The sequence below is a fragment of the Felis catus genome, chromosome A2, assembly GCF_018350175.1.
Source record: "Felis catus isolate Fca126 chromosome A2, F.catus_Fca126_mat1.0, whole genome shotgun sequence".
NCBI lineage: Eukaryota > Metazoa > Chordata > Mammalia > Carnivora > Felidae > Felis > Felis catus.
This window is the reverse complement of record NC_058369.1, coordinates 87,612,031-87,632,980: the sequence shown is the minus strand read 5'-3', so window position 1 is coordinate 87,632,980 and position 20,950 is coordinate 87,612,031. Positions and strand designations below refer to the sequence as shown.

General features: G+C 36.8%; 1 protein-coding gene across 1 annotated transcript in view; it reads left to right on the top strand.

The window, feature by feature from the left end:
• Positions 1–20,950, top strand: part of PCLO (piccolo presynaptic cytomatrix protein) — a 417,535-nt gene that overhangs the window by 9,332 nt on the left and 387,253 nt on the right. Inside the window, exon 3 of the mRNA XM_023250308.2 lies at positions 18,728–20,137. Coding sequence (XP_023106076.2) covers positions 18,728–20,137 — 1,410 coding nt within the window. The remainder of the gene's footprint in view (positions 1–18,727; positions 20,138–20,950) is intronic.

The following is a 20,950-nucleotide window of genomic DNA, read 5'->3' as shown; positions in this document are numbered from 1 at the left end:
GGACAAAAGCCCCAAACAGCAACAAACAAACACCAAACAAATAAAACACAAAACAGCAACAACAAAAAACCACTCAGAAATTCTCTGGAGTTAAGAAATAATACAGGGAAGGTGACATAATGAGATAAGTGAGAACAGAGAGGCCAGAAGAATACATTTTTAAAAGAAATCTGGTGGCTCCCACCCGATGAGAAGGTGCAGAAATCACTTAGTTTGTCTGGAGGACAGCTGTTAGTGGCTTATGTGTACATTATGTCTGCGAACAGCCCAGGAAGGAGCTGACAGCAGGCGATGAAGGATGGTGTGATTTAAATATCCCCGAGAGAGAAAACTTGTGTACCCTTGTTATAAATGAAGTCTATGTTACAATAATAACAGCATTGATGATCATTGGTAGCTGTTAGATTAGTTGGGATGTTTGCTGCCAAGGAGAGATAAAAATGATGTAAATTAAAAATGTGCCAACTTCTGGTTTTTTTCTAAAGTATCATTTGCTCTTCTTATCCCAAAGTCATATTGACTACCTCAACTTTCCAGATAAGCCTTTAAAAATTTTTTTTTTTTACATTTATTTATTTTTGAGAGACAGAGAAAGACAGAGCACAAGTGGGGGAGGGGCAGAGAGAATGAGACACCGAATCCAAAGCAGGCTCCAGGCTCTGAGCTGTCAGCACAAAGCCAAATGCGGGGCTCATAGATCATGACCTGAACCGAAGTTGGACACCCAACCGACTGAGCCACCCAGGCACCCCCAGATAGGTCATTTTTAATGATAACATTGCAATTAATAAGAACATGCTGCTTTCAAATTATAGCAGAAATTGGATTATAAGAAGTTTGTTTATATGTTGGTAGCTTTTAAAATTTTAATGAAGATCTCTTTCTGCTCGTACTATATGACATTGATAGGAATGTACAGTAATAATGACTTCAAGCAATGGATGATCATTTCATAAAATGTCATTTGCCAATTTATAAAGCAGAAACATGCAGTTGGACTTTGAAGCCACGTATATTGAGTACCTGTTATATGGAAGACATTTTAATATAGGTTTGGCAGGATATAAAGATAACTAAAACATAAGGCTGATCATAACACAATCAGAGTATTAGGTTAGATAATATATGCACAAGGAAACGTACTATGTGGTCACATGATAAGAGCAATGAGAGATGAACAAATACTGTGGAATAGGAAGCGTCATTTCTAGTGAGTGAGATTAAGGAGAGCTTCATGGAGAAAATGGCATTTGAGCTAGGTTTGTAAGGATGGATACTATTCCAACAGATAAAGGACGTGAAAGGGGATGATGATCTGGTCCAAGACCTAGAGCCAGAAAAATTTACGGTGTATTTAAGGAATCAGAGGTAAATCTAGGTTGGCTGACGTGGTGGGGGAAAATAGACAATGAGATTGGAGAGAAGTTGAAGTCAGATTTTGGCCTTCAACGTTTAGCGGGTAGTGATGAACATGCTGCTTTACGAAACTTATTTGATTAATGTAGTCATACATTTGATCATTCATTCGTTTTAGAAGTTTGTATCAAATGCTTCTTGTGAAGCAGCAATGAGTGCTGTGACGGAATCAAGTATTCACTGGATATGGAGTCTTTCTTCCAGGAAATAAAAGTGGATATAAAAAAGAAAAATATGTATATGAAAAGTAACTTTGTGTTGGGCTTTACATTTAACATAGTTCTTTCCTACTGGTTTAATCAAACTTAAATTTCCAAAAAATTCCATGGGCATATATTATCTGTACTATAGTTTTCTCTTTTCTAATAGTGAGAAAACTAGTGTTCAAGTGGTTACTGTGGTTACTTGTTAGGATCTTCATGGCAGTAAATAACCAAGCAGAATTCAAACCGAATCTCCTGATTCCCAATATATTTATTTATGGTAGAAGCAGAGATAAAGTGCTATGAGGTCAGAGGAAGAAAACATCACTATCACTCGTGGGAGTGGGGTGAGGTCTGGGTATCATAATGATCTTTATGAAAACAGAAGAATTTGAGTTGGAAATGTGAAGAATAGCAGGAATATAGACACTTATAAAAGGAGTTGGGACTATGAGGGCAGGTCTACCTCACTAGCTCATTAAAGGAACGCATTCCCATTATTGTTGAGATGAACTTGGGCAAATGATTTAAACTTTCTGTAGCAAGGATGCCATTTGAGAAATGAATATAATAATCTATTCTGTGCCCAACACATTGGATTATTAGGATTATCTGAACATTTGTATGATAAGGTATTTTTAAATGCATTAAGTGCTTTTAAAGTTACAATATAATGCAATGTGGGTAAGATTTAACTTTTAAAGTGTACTCTCACCTTTTTTTTTTATACTTGGATACAATATCATAAGTTGTTGGGTTCTGAGGTAGCAATCAAGAGCCATTTGATTATTTGATTTATCTTGACATTTCTTTCAACTTTATTTTTCCCCCATAAGTAAAAATGTCATCTGAGTTCTAATTCTAAACTCTTAATTTTTTTAATGTTTATTTTTATTTTTGAGAGACAGAGTCAGAGAAAGAGGGAGACACAGAATCCGAAGCAGGCTCTAGGCTCCTAGCTGTCAGCACAGAGCCCGACATGGGGCTCAGACCCATGAACCATGATATCATTAACCTGAGCTGAAGTAGGACACTTAACCGACTGAGCTACTAATTCTGAACTCTTTTAAGAAGGCATCTTTCCTAATTCTGTCCACCAAATGGGCAGTTCCTCACTCCTGAATTATCAAGGGGGTCAGAGTTGAGAAATTAGACCTCTGGAGAGAGGCTGGGAGCTTCTATTTCAAGAGATAATAAGATAGATGAAATTTTGGGAACAATCACCATTTCTGAGCTGTTCTATGGATCCATGAGGAAGTGAACTTTTCTGCATCTTCTGAAGAGGATGTAATGCTCTGGGTCACATTGCCCTCAAATATTCAGACTGAGTAGACAGTTTTTCTATGCAGGACAGGGACAGAGGCGGGATGTTTTTTAATTCTTTAATTTACATTGATTTATTGTTTTCAAGTTTGAGTATGCAAGTAACTCAGTATTATTACTTTTGTAGTCTGTGGATTAAATAGAATACTGCTCTCTTGTATCACTTCTTGAAAAGACTAGGAGGATTTCTCTGATATTTTTCATTACCAATGTATCAGAATTATGACAATATGTGCTTATGAACATCCTGGCTCTTAAATGGATACTGATCTGGGGAGGAAGGACTGGAGAGGTATCATCACCCTGACAGCAAGCTTTAGGGAAGGGGATTTGACTTCCTTAACTAGACTTGTGAGCTTTCTCCTACTCCTGTCATACACACACACACACACCTTAGCTCAAATATCTATGTGAAGAGGATGGTATTTAAACCATCCACTCTGGTGACTGTCAGAATGTGTGCTGCTCCAAATAAATGTTAAGAATCTACTGGCTCTAAGCCTAAACTTTTGATGCCAAGAGGAGTTTATAGCTATCTTTTCTTACCAGTCCATTAATGGAATAAACCTCAACAATGCAGGCTCTCTCTTTGGGCTTCCTTTCTGACACAGAAACTGAACATTTGCTTTCTACATAGCAACAAAAGCACTTTTTCTCGTTGTTTTTATTGTTCATATACTAGATCTCTTTTGATACATAGCCTGGGGCAAGATTTAGGGAGAAATTTAAAGACTTGTCCCTCGTGTCTGAAAATTCTCCTGGCTCTTGTCAAATTTTGTAATCTATGAAATGACTTGTCATTTTTCAGTATGTTGATAATGAAGCAAATGTTAGTTAAGGTGCTTTTTTTGGTCATATTTATTTTTGATCATAATGGACCATAGGTTAATCAGTCTCTTGGATGATACCAGGTATTTTATTGAGCAAAAACATGGCCATATTTCCAGAGCTAAAAAAACAAAACAAAAGCAAAACAAAAAACAAAAAAATCCCCAAAACAAACACACCTAGACCTGCATATAAATTCCCTCCATTTATTAAAGCAAAACAAAACAAAAAATGGTGCAAGTTCTTTAGGTTGGCAAAATGACTTAACTGGACACCTCTTTGAGGTGGATAGGATGGCCGCATCTTCTGTTACTGGTGAGAGAAACTAAGGGCGGAAATGTGGAAAATGTGTTAAGAACTAGTGGGAAGGAGTAGAGCTCTGCCAAATGTCAGGAGGCTGGAGCCTGTGGAGAAAGAAAACCTGTTAAGAGCTTCCTGATGGTAGAGTAGCTGGAAGAATGTTTAGAAAAGGGGATATTCTCCTCCTAGTTGCTTGCTGATTTAGCACAGAGGTCTTCTCACCTCAAGTTCTAAGTAAAGTCGGTAACACAGTTCCTCTTAAAAAGGAAGATTGGGCACACGTAAGTTCGCCTCCTATCTCCAAAGGTCTCACTTTTTAAAAGGTCTTTCCAGAAGTTAGGAAAGACCCCTCAGCAGTATAAGTTGGCATGTTGAATTTCTAGAAGATAGAAAATGGGAAGACGATGACAGAAAAAGAACCAAGGAAACCATCAAACAAGTGGCTTCCTCAGGGAAGCTCTCTAAGCTCTAAGCTAGGAATGAACAAATATAGAAAGCAGTGATGGGCAATGGGTAGTGATCAAACAACAAATTAAAGAATTGCAGTAGGAACAAATATGACTAGTGGACTCTTTCCTAATCTCCAATGGGAAGACGGTAGGGAGAGTCTTTATTTTTCTTGCCCTGGAGCCAAAGCCAAAGAATTCTCCAAATGAAGGGATGAGCTGCCTAATGGCCCCTCATGAGAAAACTAGGGACTTTGGAAGAGAATTAGAAGTAATGCCATTCTCGCACAATGGAATAATTTAAAGGCGAAAACAAATAAAACATTACTCAACTGTGAGTCAACCACTCTGATCTGTTACTGTCCTGTAAAGCTGTCCTTACTTGAACACTGACCCTCTGTTGTCCCATTTCCTCTCCTTTAAAGGAGAGGATGAATGGAGAGGCAGAACTGTCCACTAACACAGAAAAACCTCTGATGATTACCTAGTAAATAATGGAGACATTCACTGTAAATGAGAGGCTTGAAGAGACTTAACTTGACATTTTAGCAATGATACCACATGAAGGACACAGGTGAAACAGTGAAAAACAAAACAAAAGAAAAAACACGTGACCTCCTAGGAGAGCATTCATTCGGGACATATAAACTTATAAAAATTCTTACTGTTCTTAAGAACTGTTTAAGAGAATATTCCATAAATAATTAGCACACTCAAATTTCATTGGGCCCACTTGATGGTCTGGAAAAGGCCTAAGATTTTTCCAGATTGTAGAGCATTTTAAAAAATTAGGCAACTACTTACCGAACCCTTACTGTGTTTCAGGCACCGTTCTAGACTTTGGGCATCTAAGAGTGAACACAGTACACAGAAATTCTCTCCTCATGCAGTGTGTATTCTACTAGAGTGATAAACACATAAAATATATAGTGTGACAGCTGGTGATAAATGTTATTGAGAGAAATGAAGTAGCAGAAGGTTATAGCCTGGACCATGGGTGGGAGGGGTTGGGTGGTGAGAGTTCCCTCATTCCCATTGAAGGATTAGAGGCTTGAAACTGATAGATAACTTGGGAATCTGGTATTTTTAATAGTGACTAAAGGTTTAATTTGTGTATATAGTTGTAGCGAAAGCTTGGATTTTGGAATGGTTAAGGAAGGAAAGAGTGGGGAATGCACCTAGGAAGGTATAGAACTCTGAGATTTTCCTCTTTACTACTTCCTGTACTAATATAGAGACTGGAGAATGGGCATTTTATCTCCGGTGTGGGGCTGTTTCCGGATGCCTGCCAATGGAGTTGTAGACATTTTGGGGAGGTGGTTATTTATAACTCTGGGGGATCTGGGGCCCTAAGAGAAATATTAAAAATCATGGAGAGTGTATCAAAGAACTCTAATAGGAGTTACAGAAAGAAAGAATCAAGATGGTGGAGATAAGCTCCAGAAGAAATTTCTCTGAGGTAAAGAAAGATTGAAGTCTTCAGATTGTAAAGGCCTACCCACTGGCCATGCAAAATTAATAAAATGACTGATAGGTGTCTCCTGGTAAAATATCAGATTTCCAAAGATAAGGAGAAAACCGGAAAGGCTTCCACAGAGAAAAATGATATCATCTACAAAAAAAAAAAAAAAAAAAAAAGATGAGAAATCAAACAGCTACAATCCTCATAATCAGCATAGAAGACAGTAGATAGGGAGCACTTTCTTTAAGTTTCTAGATAGGATGATAAGATGAATTCTGTACCTCGGCAAGATATCGGGAGAGAGTGTGAGGGCGCTTAAGAGTGTGTTAACACATGAAAGAATGCAGGCAAGTTATCACCTCTCTCTCTGTCTATATGTACATGTGTACCTATTTCTACATACATCATAATCAGTAGAGGAAGTTCTTTTATTAAAATGGCAAATAAAAAGAATGGATGGAAAATGTGATTACAAAACGGTGGTAGAATGTGAGATGATATTACATGATACAGAAATCAAACTGAAAAAGTTATGCCTTATTTTATTGTGTGTTAAAAATACATAGTTCATTAAACATAATTTCTTGGAGATCGCTTAAGACAGTCCTAAAGTAGTGGTAATATAAGGTTGTCTTGAAGAACTGTAGCTTCTGTAGTAAGGTAAAAATTCATAATATTTTAAATTTATAGATCAAAACTTATTTGATACTATAATGGCAACCACAAGAAAAAATCAAAGCAAAACTTAACACTGATTCTGGAGAGTTAGGCTTGGTGGTAGAGAGAGAAGGTTTTACCTTTAATGTCATACCTTTTTTGTACTTTTTTTTTTTAACCTTGTAAATTCATGTTACAATTAACACTTAAAAAAACCCTCATTCATCAAATGATTGGTGGAACAATTTATATGATGTGTCAGAATGAATAAAGGATTTAGATTCTTGATTTTTACATCTTCAGCGTGAGCATTTTACTAGATGAGGTGCCAGGAATTTGGGGTTCTAAATAACAATGGTGACCTGAAGGGCCTTATGCCTGTAATGGGAAATTTGGTGAGTTTTTAATACATTCTTAGTCACAGCCGTGTATGCTTTAACTGACGCTGTTTTGTTGTTGTTGTTGTTGTTTGTTCATTTGTTTTATTTTGAGAGAGAGAGAGAGAGAAAGAGGGAGAGAGAGAAAGAATCTTAAGCAGGTTCCATGGTCAGCACAGAGCCTAACATGGGGTTTGATCTCATGATGGTGAGATCATGACTTGAGCTGAAATCAAGAGTTGGAGGCTTCACCAACTGAGCCACCCAGGTGCCTGTAACTGACAGCATTTTTATGTGAACCCAGTGAAGGGAAATAGATGCTGTTGATGCTAAATACAAGGTTCTTATATTCTGAAGTTAAAGGACTTTTTTTTTTTTTTTTTTTTTTGCTATTCTCTGACAATCCATATGGTATCATTAATAGGATTTAAGTAAAGGATATCTTGATTTTAACAGAATTTATCTTCCTTTAAATTAGTTTTCTAATGAATTTAAATGAATAGAAATACCCAGTTAATCATTTAAAGCTCTATATTACTTAAATATGTCTACAGACACCATATTTATTTAGCTCTCTTTTTTTTTATTAAAAAAAATTTTTTTTTCAACGTTTATTTATTTTTTTGGGGACAGAGAGAGACAGAGCATGAACGGGGGAGGGGCAGAGAGAGAGGGAGACACAGAATCAGAAACAGGCTCCAGGCTCTGAGCCATCAGCCCAGAGCCCGACACGGGGCTCGAACTCACGGACCGCGAGATCGTGACCTGGCTGAAGTTGGACGCTTAACCGACTGCGCCACCTAGGCGCCCCAGCTCTCATTTTTTGATATGCTTCAATTTGCAACGTCTTTCTCATGACTTGGATGTTCCCTGTATAAAATAAATATTTCTCATGCTCTACCCATTAAGTTTAGTCATTAGCATCAAAGGCTTTTTTTGTTTTTTTTCATTTTCAGCTCTTAAATGACTAGATGTTTCAGGTGACTTTCTGCGTATCCAGCTTTTGGCTTTTATAATATCTACTAAGGCTGTTGTTACATATTATTGCCCTGGTATGATGATATATATAACTTGGTAAGGACAGATGTTCTGTTGTGAAAGCAGATACCCACACCTACACAAAATCATTTACTGGATCAGTAAACTTAATAAAGTGCTGGGTTAACTTGCTCATTGTTCACATCCCTTGAGAAAACATATCTAACACTTGCTCCCCTTCCATATCTTAATTAGCTTAGATTAAAATGAGCTCTTCCTTGCAAATATGTCAAAGATAGTACCTTGAAGATAAAGATGTAAATAGTCTGGTAGAAGTTTATAATTATTTTCCTTAAAGTAGTGCCCACATCAAGTGCATCACTAAGGCATCAGAAGATCTGGGATGTTCTCCTAGCTTTGCCCCTCACACGTACGTATTTTTGCTGATATTCCTCTGATTTTACTTTGAAGTTGTTCTAGTTACCTTTGATAAAGGAGCAACAGCTTTCCCATAAACAGTGCTTCTTGCCTTTTTCTTCCTTTAGTAAAAAAGGGATATAGGTCTTTGGTCACAGAAAGGAGAGATCTTAGTTTGAACACTATGCATTTCAGACGGTGCACTAGGATCTCTATATGACTTTTGTCATTTAATGCTCTTTTAATAAGGTGGTATTCACATTTTAAAGGTGAGTAAAGAGAGTAAAGCCATCAGAACTCATATTGTAAAGTCATTTGAAATCTTCAGTGTTTCTTTATAAATTAACCATCAGATGGCCCTTTGGAAAACTGGAAGCAGTATGGGATTTTAGACTTGAAAAGTGTGCATATGAACCCTAGCTCGGCTGCTTACTTGATGTATGGTTTGATCAGGCCATTCTATTTTTCTGAATATTTAGTTTTCTTAGATCTAAAAATATTCATAAAGTAAAAAATCACATTTGGCGGTATAAGTGGAAGTGCTTTGAAATTGAAACTAGTAGATAAACATTTTTTTATTATCATTATTGTGAATCTTTATAAAAATTCTGAAAGGTAAGTAGGGATAGTGTCATTATTGTTAACTCCATTTGTCAGTGATAAAATGAAGTTAGGGACTTGAGGTGACTTATACGGTCACAAAATTACTTAGTAGTGAATCCCATACAAGAACTTAGATCTGCTGACCCCAAATTTAGCATCATTTTTTATAAGAGACCATGTTCTCTTTAAATAGACCACTCCTTAAATTTGTAGGTTAAAGAAAGAATGTGTGCATGTGTGTAAATTTTACATATTCTTAAAGTTAAAAAAAAATTTACTTGGCGGCAGTTTATTTTTGGAATTTAGTGTAAACAAAACTGAGGTCCAAGAACAGTGGTTTTAAACCTTCCTACTCACTGTTGCTCAAACCAGAGCTTTATACTGCTGAGTTCTTTTTGTTCTTTAAGAAAACTGTGAGCCACTCTGTTAGATTTTGAAAATATAGATGATGAAGTTGATAACTTTTTTCAGTGTCAAGAATTGAACTCAGAGTCTAAAAGGAGGGGTGATAATTTAGCAAGTGAGGATGGAAACTTGTTTGTAGAATAGAATATAATGAAGTTTATATAGATAAGATCCAGTCTCACCTGAATATAAAACAATTAACCACTTTTTCTATGTTTTTCTTTAATCAAAACCACAGATTTTAAAAATCAGTTGTAAAACAATTGATGGAGATATGACATTTGTATCATTTGTTCAGCAAAGTTAGAATTTTCAGAATTCATGGAACAACTCGTAAGACCAGATTTCTGCTTCAACAAAAGAAAATAAGTCAGTGGTAGGCATAATAATGTGAATATGTGATTGGGAATTCTGTAGTTACAAAAGTTCGGAAAAATTTTAATGTATAAATTTATGTTTTTAAACGTCACAGAAGAAGGATTTAAAAAGTGGTCAGAAGGAAATAAATGGTAATGAAAAATGTGGATGGGGTCTACAAAAAATTGAAAATAATATAAAGGTTATTAAGTGTAATTTTAAAATAACATTTTCCAGGGTATCTGGCAGGCTCATTCGGAGGAGTGTGTGATTGTTGATCTCAGGGTTGTGAGTTTGAGCCCTACCTTGGATGTAGAGATTACTTAAATAAAAGTTAAAAATATAATAGAATATGACAAAATAAAATAAGAGTTTCCTTAAAGACATTCTTGAAAATGGGCATATGTACAACTACATAAAATTTGAGTAAATACAAGTTATAAGTGGCTCCCACTCACAGAAAGCTTAAAAGAGGCTAAAATACTCATGAAATTTTGTTGTTTTTTACAAAAACTTAATATACTTTAAGCATTTAGTATATTGTTTGAAAACGTATTTTTTTTCCTTTCCAACTCAATGTACAAATGATTATCTTAATTCCAGTGAGCATCTGACTGAATTAAAGATCTGTAGCTTTGAAGGGTGCCTGGGTGGCACAGTTAAGTGCCTGACTCTTGACCTCTGCTCAGGTCATGATCTCACATTAGTTCAAGTCCCAAGTTCTCTCTTTCTCTCTGCCCCTCCCCCACTTGCACACGTGCTTGTGAGTGTGCACGCTGTCTCTCTGTCAAAAATAAATAAACTTAAAAAAAAAGATATGTAGCAATAAACAAAAAAAAGATACATAGCTTTCAGCATGTATAATGCGTTCACAATGTTTATGTGACCTTTGGTTCTTTTTACTAATGGAATTTATATCTTCATTTTTAAATGAAATAAGAGGACAATTCAACAAGCTGTTTGCAGACACAGCCTAATTGGAATTATTGTATCACAGGCTTCAAAACTGTGTGATAGCTCAAGGTGTATGTTAATCATTAAAGTTCTAAAAGTTGTAATTTGCCATATGAGAGACCGTTTAGAAATGTTAATGCATAGTGTATGTAAGTTCACTTGACTGATTAGGGATTCTCCTCTCTGTGTGACTGTAATAGAGTACAAATATATTTTCATGTCTGTGTAGTGTAATTATTTTTTAAGTTTTGCTTGGTGAAAGTGGTTTTCTTGTTTTGGACTGCACTGACAAACATTAAACTATGCTTTTTTTTTTTTTAATGTTTGTTTATTTTTGTGAGAGAGACAGAGAGTGAGCACGAGTGGGGGAGGGGCAGAGAGAGAGGGAGACAAAATCCAAAGCCAGCTTCCCGCTGACAGCAGAGAGCCCCATGCGGGGCTTGAACTCACAAGCCATGGGATCATGACCTGAGCCAAAGTCTGATGCTTAACCAACCCAGGTTCCCCAAACTGTGCTTTTTTTAATTGATCTGATTTTTTTTTAGGATTTGCATATGTTAGTGTTTGCTGAACGTTATTATGCTTTAAGAAGGAAAACATTTTATGTTTAGTGTATATTTCATGAGGTTTGGTAATGGTTACTGAATTATGCAGCAGAAATTTGTAATCTGCACACTTTCAGAGAGAAAGTATCCTTCCCACTTCTGGATGGACCATTTTAAACTAAACTGTTGCCCAAGTTGCTAAGCATGTCATCACAGTTCTGAGGAATGCTAGTGCCCTGTTTTTAGCCAAAATAAATTGTGCATTAATATGCACAGCTAAAGATGTCAGCTACAGCGAGCCATCTGCAGCCAAACTGCTCTCAGTGAGTAACTGCCTCTGTGGAGGAGGTCCTGTGGCTTGGGCAGTCCTTGAATAGCAGAAAACAGAATGTTTTCAAGTGATAGCTTGGTTTCCTCTTTATAATAGGATACATTGCATTATTATATAATGTAGGTTATGCAATTATGTCTTTTATGGACTTCAAAACAATACAAATAGTACAATATAAAATATAAATAACATACTCAGTAAATACTTGATGAGAATTTGATGAAAAATAGGAAAAAATTCAGAGTAATTAAATCATGAGAAGTGGTTGCTCCATTTGAGTCCATGTGATGAGAGGAGAGAAGAAGGAATAATTGGAAAAACATTTTAAACTGAAAAATTAAAAAAGAAAATTAAATCGGAGTCTAAGTGCTGTGGTTCATACTATGGTAGTGAGAGCTGAGAAGTATAGACCTTGGAATATTAAGTGGTAAAGGAGGAAATCCATTGTGGCCTGTAAAGATGGGTAATATTCAGGTAAGTGGAGGAGGAGTACACATTGGGCTGTGCATCATGACTAACATAAGACAGAAAGAGGATACTGCCGTGACAGTAAATGGTACCTATAGACGTCTTGGTCTGCAGAAAAGTTTAGTTGTTATGCTTCCAGAAGTAGGAACCCAGCAAGTTTTGTTTTATAGGGACAGGATGAAAGCATGATTGAAGAAAATTTATTCTGCAGCTCATGTGAATTGTTGTGCACATCAACACATATAAATTCCCAACATCGTGTTATTCTTTTGATGTTCCATTATTTCCAGCAGCATGCTATGTTGAACAGAGATTGCATTATAAATCTTATGTAGACTTTGTGTTTAAAATTTGCAGTCTAGAGGGCAGTGAAGACTGGATGTTAGTCATTAGGGCTTCTAGACATTTTTTTTTTTTGAGAAATTTTTAGCTAAATAGATTAATAACAGTAATAACAGTTTTGAGCAAGAGCATTCTTTAATTCTAGAACACCAACATTTGCCAACTCACCTTGATGCTTAGATGTATTGAGTTAATTATTTTAAATTATTACTGAAGACACACTCTTAAAAATCAGAATATACTATTTTAGTAATCAAAAGTTTCTCTAACTTTGTTTGAAAGTGGCAACATTAATTGAAACTCTATATGCAGTTCACAAACTTAAGTGATACCTCTTAAAACATTTAAATAATACATTTATGATTATTCATCAAAGTCCTTAGATAATGAAGTTGTGTTACTGTATTTCACAGCTGTGATAAAAAACAAAGGTTCAACAAAGTAGAACCCAGGGGATTGGATTAAACAAGGAGGTGTATTATATTAATTATATGCAGGAGTACGCTAGAATACATAGTGACCTCAGAATGAGCAGAAATCCTGGCTAACCAGTCTCTTATCCCATTTATGCAGCGTATTAAATTAGAAGAGTGAATGAACAACTTTATTCCTTTCTTTTATTCCTTTCCAAAGAGCTAATTGAATTAGAGTAGCTCATTAAACACTTGTGTCTCCAGACCTTGAATTCATTTGTATACTTTCTGTAAGTAAAGCTTTGGGTGGGGAAAGCAAAAGATGACTATTTTTTCCTTTTGTTATGTAAACTCTAGAATTGCAAATAGCTGAAGCAGGATGTGTTTTTTTTTAGTAAAGTTGTACTCAGTCATTTTAATGTTTATATATTGAAGATAAGAGTTCTTGGACACATCGATATAGTTGTAGGCTTCCCTGGTATTGTCTCTTTCATTTTTCCCATCATTTATCAGGTGGATGTGGATGAGTATAGTGCATTGTTAGGGAATAGGTGTTAGTTGTGGCAAGGGACCTGGAAACTTGTTGATGAAATATTGGTGGAGGGTTTCTTCTGTGAACCAGCCTTGGTCTTGAATATTGTCTGACTTCTGTGGCATGGGGAAGAAGTCATAAGGACTGAAGTGTTCTAAGATCCTTGTTTATGGCTACATTGGACTGAAGATCCAATCATGTAGAAATAGGAGAACCAACTGTATTACAGGCATGGGTACCAAATAGAACGGGCAGCGAGTGTCTGAGGTACTGATGGCAATTAATTCAGGTTAATTTTCCTCAGACTTAGAGACAAATGCTTAATTTTAGAAATGAAGCAAGACAGTAATTGCCTCTGGGCAGGGAAAATATGTATGGTTAGCAGGTATGGTGATTATGAGGGACTCCTTCAGTTTGAATCAAAATGGGAATAGATTGTCCATGGGCAGAGGTATCTGGTCAGGTTCTGGGGAGATTGGCATGTAACCAGAAAATGAAGGCCGAAACCTGTCATACAAACTGCGTAAACAGTGGGAATTAGCAGAGTAAATACAGGAAAGCTGTAGCTTGAAGAGCACAGACGTTCTCAGCTAATTTATTTCATTCAAACCAGCTCAAAAACGGTGGACATCTATCATGCTTAAAGGGTTAGTTAGACCCCAGGGGGTCGATAGAAAGACTCCTAGATAGAAAGTCCTTAACATTCGTTGCTTACCATCTTTTTAGGGGATATAGATTCGGAAATAGAAGGATGATATAAGTGCTAGCATGATAACATTAAAGAAATGAGATACTTTCAATTTCTTGCAAAAGATTAACTTTATTTCACAGTTTTGGGAGAGGCATCGAGGTGTGAGGGGAAGTAGTTAGAGTCACCCCCTTCTGTGGTTGTTCATTTTGCCTGGGTTATGTTTTTGTGAGGGTGTAAAGTACCTGAGCAATCACAAAGGCCAAGTGAGGGACAGTGGCTTTGGAAACGTGCAAAGATGAATGGGAAAGTACCTTTCATAAGCAGCGTAGACACACTTGAATAATGGAGAATGCAGTGCAAATACTATGGGATTTATAATGCCAAGGACTGAGAGGCCAAAGGCACTGTTATTTCTCTGTGTGCATCGTGAAAGACACTGCCCACAGAAAAGTTAAAGGTGGTTTGTGATGCTGGAAGTGGGGGGCAGCGAGGGGAGGGTTGTGGACTTTTTCATTTTCTCAGTGTATGGGAGGTTTGCTTTTGTTTTTGTTTTTCAGTTGATCAGGGAGTTGAAAATGCCACTGTTTCCAGGACTAGATTAAGCGCTGAGATGCAAATCATTTCTATTTTCAATGGATTTGGCCAGTAGAATTAAATATAAAGGAGGCTCTTTCTAAAAAAATCCTAAGAGGATAAAAAGCTTTTCATACTGTGATCTCTACAATGATTTTAACCTGTATTCTCGTGGCGAGGAGGAACACGGAGGCGTCAAAATGTTTTTTATGTGTTGTTTATCCAAGTGAAGAAAATATGGTCATTAAAAGAATAAAAGTTGGGACCGTGGAATCTCTCAAAAAAAAAGGGTGTATTAAGAGAAAAAGAGAAGAAGAGGTGACTTGGGTTTTCTACCTTTCTTCCTGACTCTGCTTTGTGTCCTTATGTGGAAACAAGAGTCATATGCATTCATAAACTAGAAGGACACATTTGATTTTGGAATAAGGGCAATATAGAATGTTTCCAAGTTTTAATATAAATTATGCATTTGATATGCTATGGTAGTGTACTAATTTTGCAGTGGTTCAAGGTGGAGTGAGAGCCTACTGGCTAGCTATGTGTGAAACTCCAACGTTCACATTGCACGGAGACTGAATATTTTGCTGAAAAAACCAAATGAATCCAAGGAAGTGTTCAAGGGGGAGAGTGGAAGGAAACTAGGAAGTTTCCTAGCAGGATGAAAGGAAAAAAGGAGTCATTACAGTATCATCAGATATAGTATCTGATGACACTTAATATATACCTGTAATAACCTTGAAGTTATATTACATGTTAACTTGTTTCTTATCTGATTTTTCTTCTGTAATCCAGCCTCCAGGAGACTAGAGATTTTTTCTCTTTTATTCAGTGCCATAGGCCAAGTAGAAGTTACCCGATAAATACTTGAATAAAGAAATGAATAGGTGGGGTGTCCTGGCTGGCTCAGTTAGTAGAGCATGAGACTCAATCTCAGAGTTATGAGTTTAAGCCCCATGTTGGGCTAAAGTAGAGCTTACTTAAAAAAATTAAAAACGAATAAGTGTATGAATTTTACATCGACTTTGGCCATAACACTTGTCAAAAAGAAGAAGAGCAATTTAATTATAATGCAAGCCACTAACCCTAGGAGTTTGTGATTTAAGGTGGTTATTATGGATGTACATCTCATAATATTTTGTAGAAAAAAATCAATGAGAGAGACTAGGTAAAAAATTATGCTTTTAATTATAGTTTCTTTTATCTTGTTTGACTGCATGATTATAAGGTGGTTTGGTGTCAGTGAAGGCTGTGGAAAAAGACAAATGAGAAAAAATAAACAATAGAACAGCACAAGTGTCATTGAGAGTAGGGGAGATGGTCAAGTAGGTAGATGCATATTTATGGAGGAATTTCTGTCCATCAAGAAGGGGGTAAAATCGAGTGAATCTTTCCTAACATTCTAGCTTACCTTTCAACGTTTTTTATTTATATTTGGGACAGAGAGAGACAGAGCATGAACGGGGGAGGGGCAGAGAGAGGGAGACACAGAATTGGAAACAGGCTCCAGGCTCTGAGCCATCAGCCCAGAGCCCGACGTGGGGCTCGAACTCACGGACCGCGAGATCGTGACCTGGCTAAAGTCGGACGCTTAACCAACTGTGCCACCCAGGCGCCCTTCTAGCTTACCTTTTAAGTAGCAATTGTTTCTCTTTTGGGATTCAAATATTTATATGTATAAAAAGTTATTATGTGAGATGCTTCAAACATACAGAAACATAAAGGTAATATAAAAGTACGTAGATATTCAACTGCCATATTGAAAATAAATGTAATGAACGCTCAAGTACTTTCTACCTATTTTTTTTACAAGTTTTTAGTAAATATTTCCATCAATTTATTTTCTGTATTCCTTAAAAACAAAAAATTCACAAGTTTAACACTTATGCTTTAAAATATTGTACACCAAAAGAAAACCAATTCTCATTCATGCTGCAAGTCGGTCTATGTTCTCTTTACTTCTGTTACTTTCTACCTATTTTTAACAAATATTTTAATTTTACTTTATGATTCACACTTTTAAACAGAAATAAGATGTTAGAGTTGAGAATCTTTTTTAATCTCTTCTAAACAAAAGTTTACCTGACCATGAGATTGCAAAATAAGTCCTTTCATACTGGCGAATGAGTTTAAATAACTTCTGTGTGCTTTTTATTTTAAAGCCTTTTTAATAATTAAGAAAAAATTCAGTAAAATTTTAAAAAATTTTTTGAATTAAAAAAAATTTTTTTTATTAGAAAACTTAATAGGGGTGCCTGGATGGCTCAGTTGATTGTCTAGCTTCGGCTCAGGTCATAATCTCAGGGCTCAAGAGTTCAAGTCCCAAGTCGGGCTCTGTGCTAACAGCATGGAGACTGGAACCTACTTCGGATTCTTTGTCTCCCTCTCTCTCTCTGCCCCTCCCCCACCCATGCTCTGTCTCTCTTTCTCTCAAAAATAAATAAACATTAAAATTTTTTTAAATGCTTAACAATATGAACTGTGAAATAATTTAAAAAAATTAAGAGTTTGGGAAAAGTTAGTTCCATTTCTTTTCAAAAGAAAATTCTTTGCAGGTAAAGTGTATGTTTTTTGCCAGCCTAACACTTGACACTTTTGTACTATAGAAAACTTTTCTGGTATCAATGCTCCATACATTTAGTTTTCAACCATGTAGAATTCTGTACAAAGAACCTCGGTGCCAAACTGGTAACACTGGTTACTTTGGGTGGAAAAGATTACATGACATAGAATTTGACATTCTAAATGATTTTGGAAATATTTAAAATTTTGTATTATAAGCATAAATTATTTTGAAATTAAAAAAAAAAAGGTGAAGGGGCACCTGGGTGGCTCAGTCAGTTGGGTGGCCGACTCTTGATCCAGCCCCATGTTGGGCTTCGTGCTGAGCACGGAGCCCTTAGCTTAAGATTCTCTCTCTCCCTCTGCCCCTCTCCCCCACTAGTGCACTCTCTCTTGTTCTTAAAAAAAAAAAAAAAAGTAAATGTTAGACATAGGTAGTTTTAAATTATATTCTGAAATAAGTATTGAATTCACCGTCTCCTTTTCATAATTGATGTGACATGAAATGAGCAGATCAACTTACTCCTAAAGCTGTGCGTGTGTGTGTGTGTGTGTGTGTGTGTGTGTGTTATGTATATTTCACATGTATACGTATCTCACCGGTTAAATCAATATATTGCTTAGTTATATTGCTCTTTCTAGTATATTCATAAAACTTTAAAGAAAAAATATTTCCTCTGTAAAATCATGGTATTATTTATGATAATTTGAAGGGATGCCATTATTTTTTCCTTATTTTCTTAACAGAGAATGTTTTCTTTCTAACCCAGTGTGGTTAATAATTTTTGTTTTCACACATTTGATTATGTTGCCTTGGAGGGGAATGTAATGCTCTGCTAATTTAAGAAATTAGCAATGTGTTAATAATTTGACAAGCGTACTCTGGGTTATATAACTGAAAACTGTTCATGAGCCATCAATAGAGAAAATATCTAATGTAACTGATTTATGGAATCTATTATGTTATAACTCTTCTTTTTATGATACAGTGTTTTCTGTTCCTAGTGGTAAACATGCTTTCAGTGAATCAAAGGCAAAGAACAACAAAATTAATATTAGAAAAAAAATATTTTTATGTTTACTTTTTATTTTCCTTAAAATATACGGTGTTTAAGTCTCTGAGGTTCATTAATTATATTTCAGTATAATTAACATTTTATATTTAATTTTATTAATTTTTTTAATGTTTATTTACCTTTGAGAGAGAGGGAGAGAGCATGAGCAGGGAAGAGCAGAGAGAGAAGGAGACACAGAATCCGAAGCAGGCTCTAGGCTCTGAGCTGTCAGCACAGAGCCCCGTGCGGGTCTTGAACTCACTAGCCGTGAGATCATGACCTGAGCCCAAGTCGGATGCTTAACCTACTGAGCCACCCAGGTGCCTCAACATGTTAATATTTTAATATAAACTAAGTGAACTAATTTGATCTATATTTTATGTTTCAAATGATGAGCGACATAGCGTCAAATGGTACCATGCATTTTTAAAAATGTTTTTGTGTTTTCACATTGTTACTCTCTCACTGACCATTATTTTATATTATTTCTAGATAAAAGAGTGGCTCTGTTTAAACTGTCAGATGAAAAGAGCTCTCGGAGGTGACCTGGCTCCAGTTCCCTCATCACCTCAGCCTAAACCGAAGATTGCCCCTGTTGGTCCTGCATCTGCCGTGAGCAAACCATCCCCACAGCCACAGCACACTTCTCCAAAGAAGGATACTGTACCCAAGCAGGAGATCTCGAAGGCACCTGAGTCTAAGAGGCCCCCACCTCTAGTGAAACAACCGACCATTCACGGCTCTCCCCCACTTGCCGCCAGGCAACCTCCAGCGGCGGCAGAGTCTTCGCCCAAGCCAGCCCCTCCCAAAGAGCCCTCGGTTCCCTCTGAGCAGGCCGAGGTCCCCGTGGCTGATGATAAACCAAAGCAGCCCAAGACGGGAAAGCCAGCCGCAGACGTCGCGTCTTCATCGTCAGTAGCAGCACAACCTGATATTCCAAGCCCCAAAGTACAGTTGGAAGATCAAGAGATAATAACCCCTCCTCTAAAAACAGACGCTGCCAAACCCTCCCAGAGTTTTCCACCAACGGGAGAAAAAGTCACCCCGTTTGATTCTAAAGTCATACCCCGACCTGCATCAGATTCGAAAATTATTTCACATCCTGGGCCCAGCCCGGAGGGCAAAGGTCAAAAACAAGCTGATCCAGTTCAGAAGAGAGAAGAGCCCAAGAAAGCACAAACCAAAATGAGTCCTAAGCCAGATGCCAAGCCGATGCCAAAAGGGTCACCTCCACCCGCAGGCCCACGACCTCCCACTGGCCCAACTGCCCCCACAGCTCAGCAGCCCCCAAAGCCTCAGGAGCAGTCGCGACGTTTCAGTCTGAATCTGGGAAGTATTACCGATGCCCCTAAATCGCAGCCCACGACTCCTCAAGAAACTGTGACTGGAAAACTCTTTGGGTTTGGAGCATCAATCTTCAGCCAGGCATCAAATTTAATCTCCACAGCAGGCCAGCCTGGGTCTCAATCTCAGAGTGCTCTTGGAGCCCCAACAAAACAGGGCCCTCCTCCTTCACAGCCACCTCCTTCTCAGGGGCCACCCAAATCCACAGGTCAGGTACCACCGGCACCTGCAAAGGTTGTACCTGTGAAAAAGGACGCAAAAGCTCCAGTAGCTGAAAAATTAGAACCCAAATCTGAACCAGTTCCAACAGTAAAAAGAACAGAAACAGAAAAGAATCCTCTGCCTGTTAAGGATAGCAAACCTCTAACAGCTGAGCCTCAAAAGGCTGTCCTTCCCCCCAAATTGGAGAAAACTCCCAAACCAGAATCAGCCTGTCCTCTCTGCAAGACTGAACTCAACATAGGTTCTAAGGATCCTCCTAACTTCAATACTTGCACCGAATGCAAGAATCAAGTGTGTAATCTCTGTGGATTTAACCCTATGCCACACTTGACTGAGGTAAGCAATTTATATATTATTTACAGATGTGACTCTATCATGTTTATTGTGAAATATTTTGTTAACCAAATTTCTAGACAAAAAACCCTCCAAAAAATAAACAAAAACATTTCTAGTAAAGAAGGTATATTAATAGTGATGTCATAGAAGAAGTTTCAATTACTTATTACATGCTTAGTTCATTACTGAAGTTTCATATAATTTGTATTTTTCTGGATTATGCACCAGAAGTAAGAAGATGAAATAAGTTGACAATTTAAAATAACAATTATCGCATTCCTTCATGAATTAAAGACCTGTAGCTTTGGAATCGTATCCGGTTTTCACTCATTAACGCCAAATAAGGTTCTAATTTACCTTTCCCATTATCTCCAATCCCTTCTGTCTCTCCTACCTTAAAGAAAGTTTTGGTTCCTTGCAGATCCCAAAACAACATGAGGTCTGTCATTTTACAAAATTCTTAAGAACTTAGTGTAAGTTAATATTGCTTATTAGAAAATACTGATTCAAACATACTATGTCTAGACTTTTTATAATTCTCTTTGGCACTGTTATCTGGCTTAAATATAATAGAGTACTGTTTAAGAAATGTGCCAAAAAAAAAAAAAAAGATACCTGGGGTTCAGTAACTGATGTCAAGAAATTGTGTTTTTATTTACTTTTATTTTTTTTATGGGATGATGAGACATTTTCTCCAAATGTAAATGACCTAACAGCAGATGGCAAATTTCTACCTAACAGTTAGAGAAGAATGAATCTATAAGCGTTAGTAATGTGTTAGGGCTATTGGAATGAATATTTGGATCTTGGGTA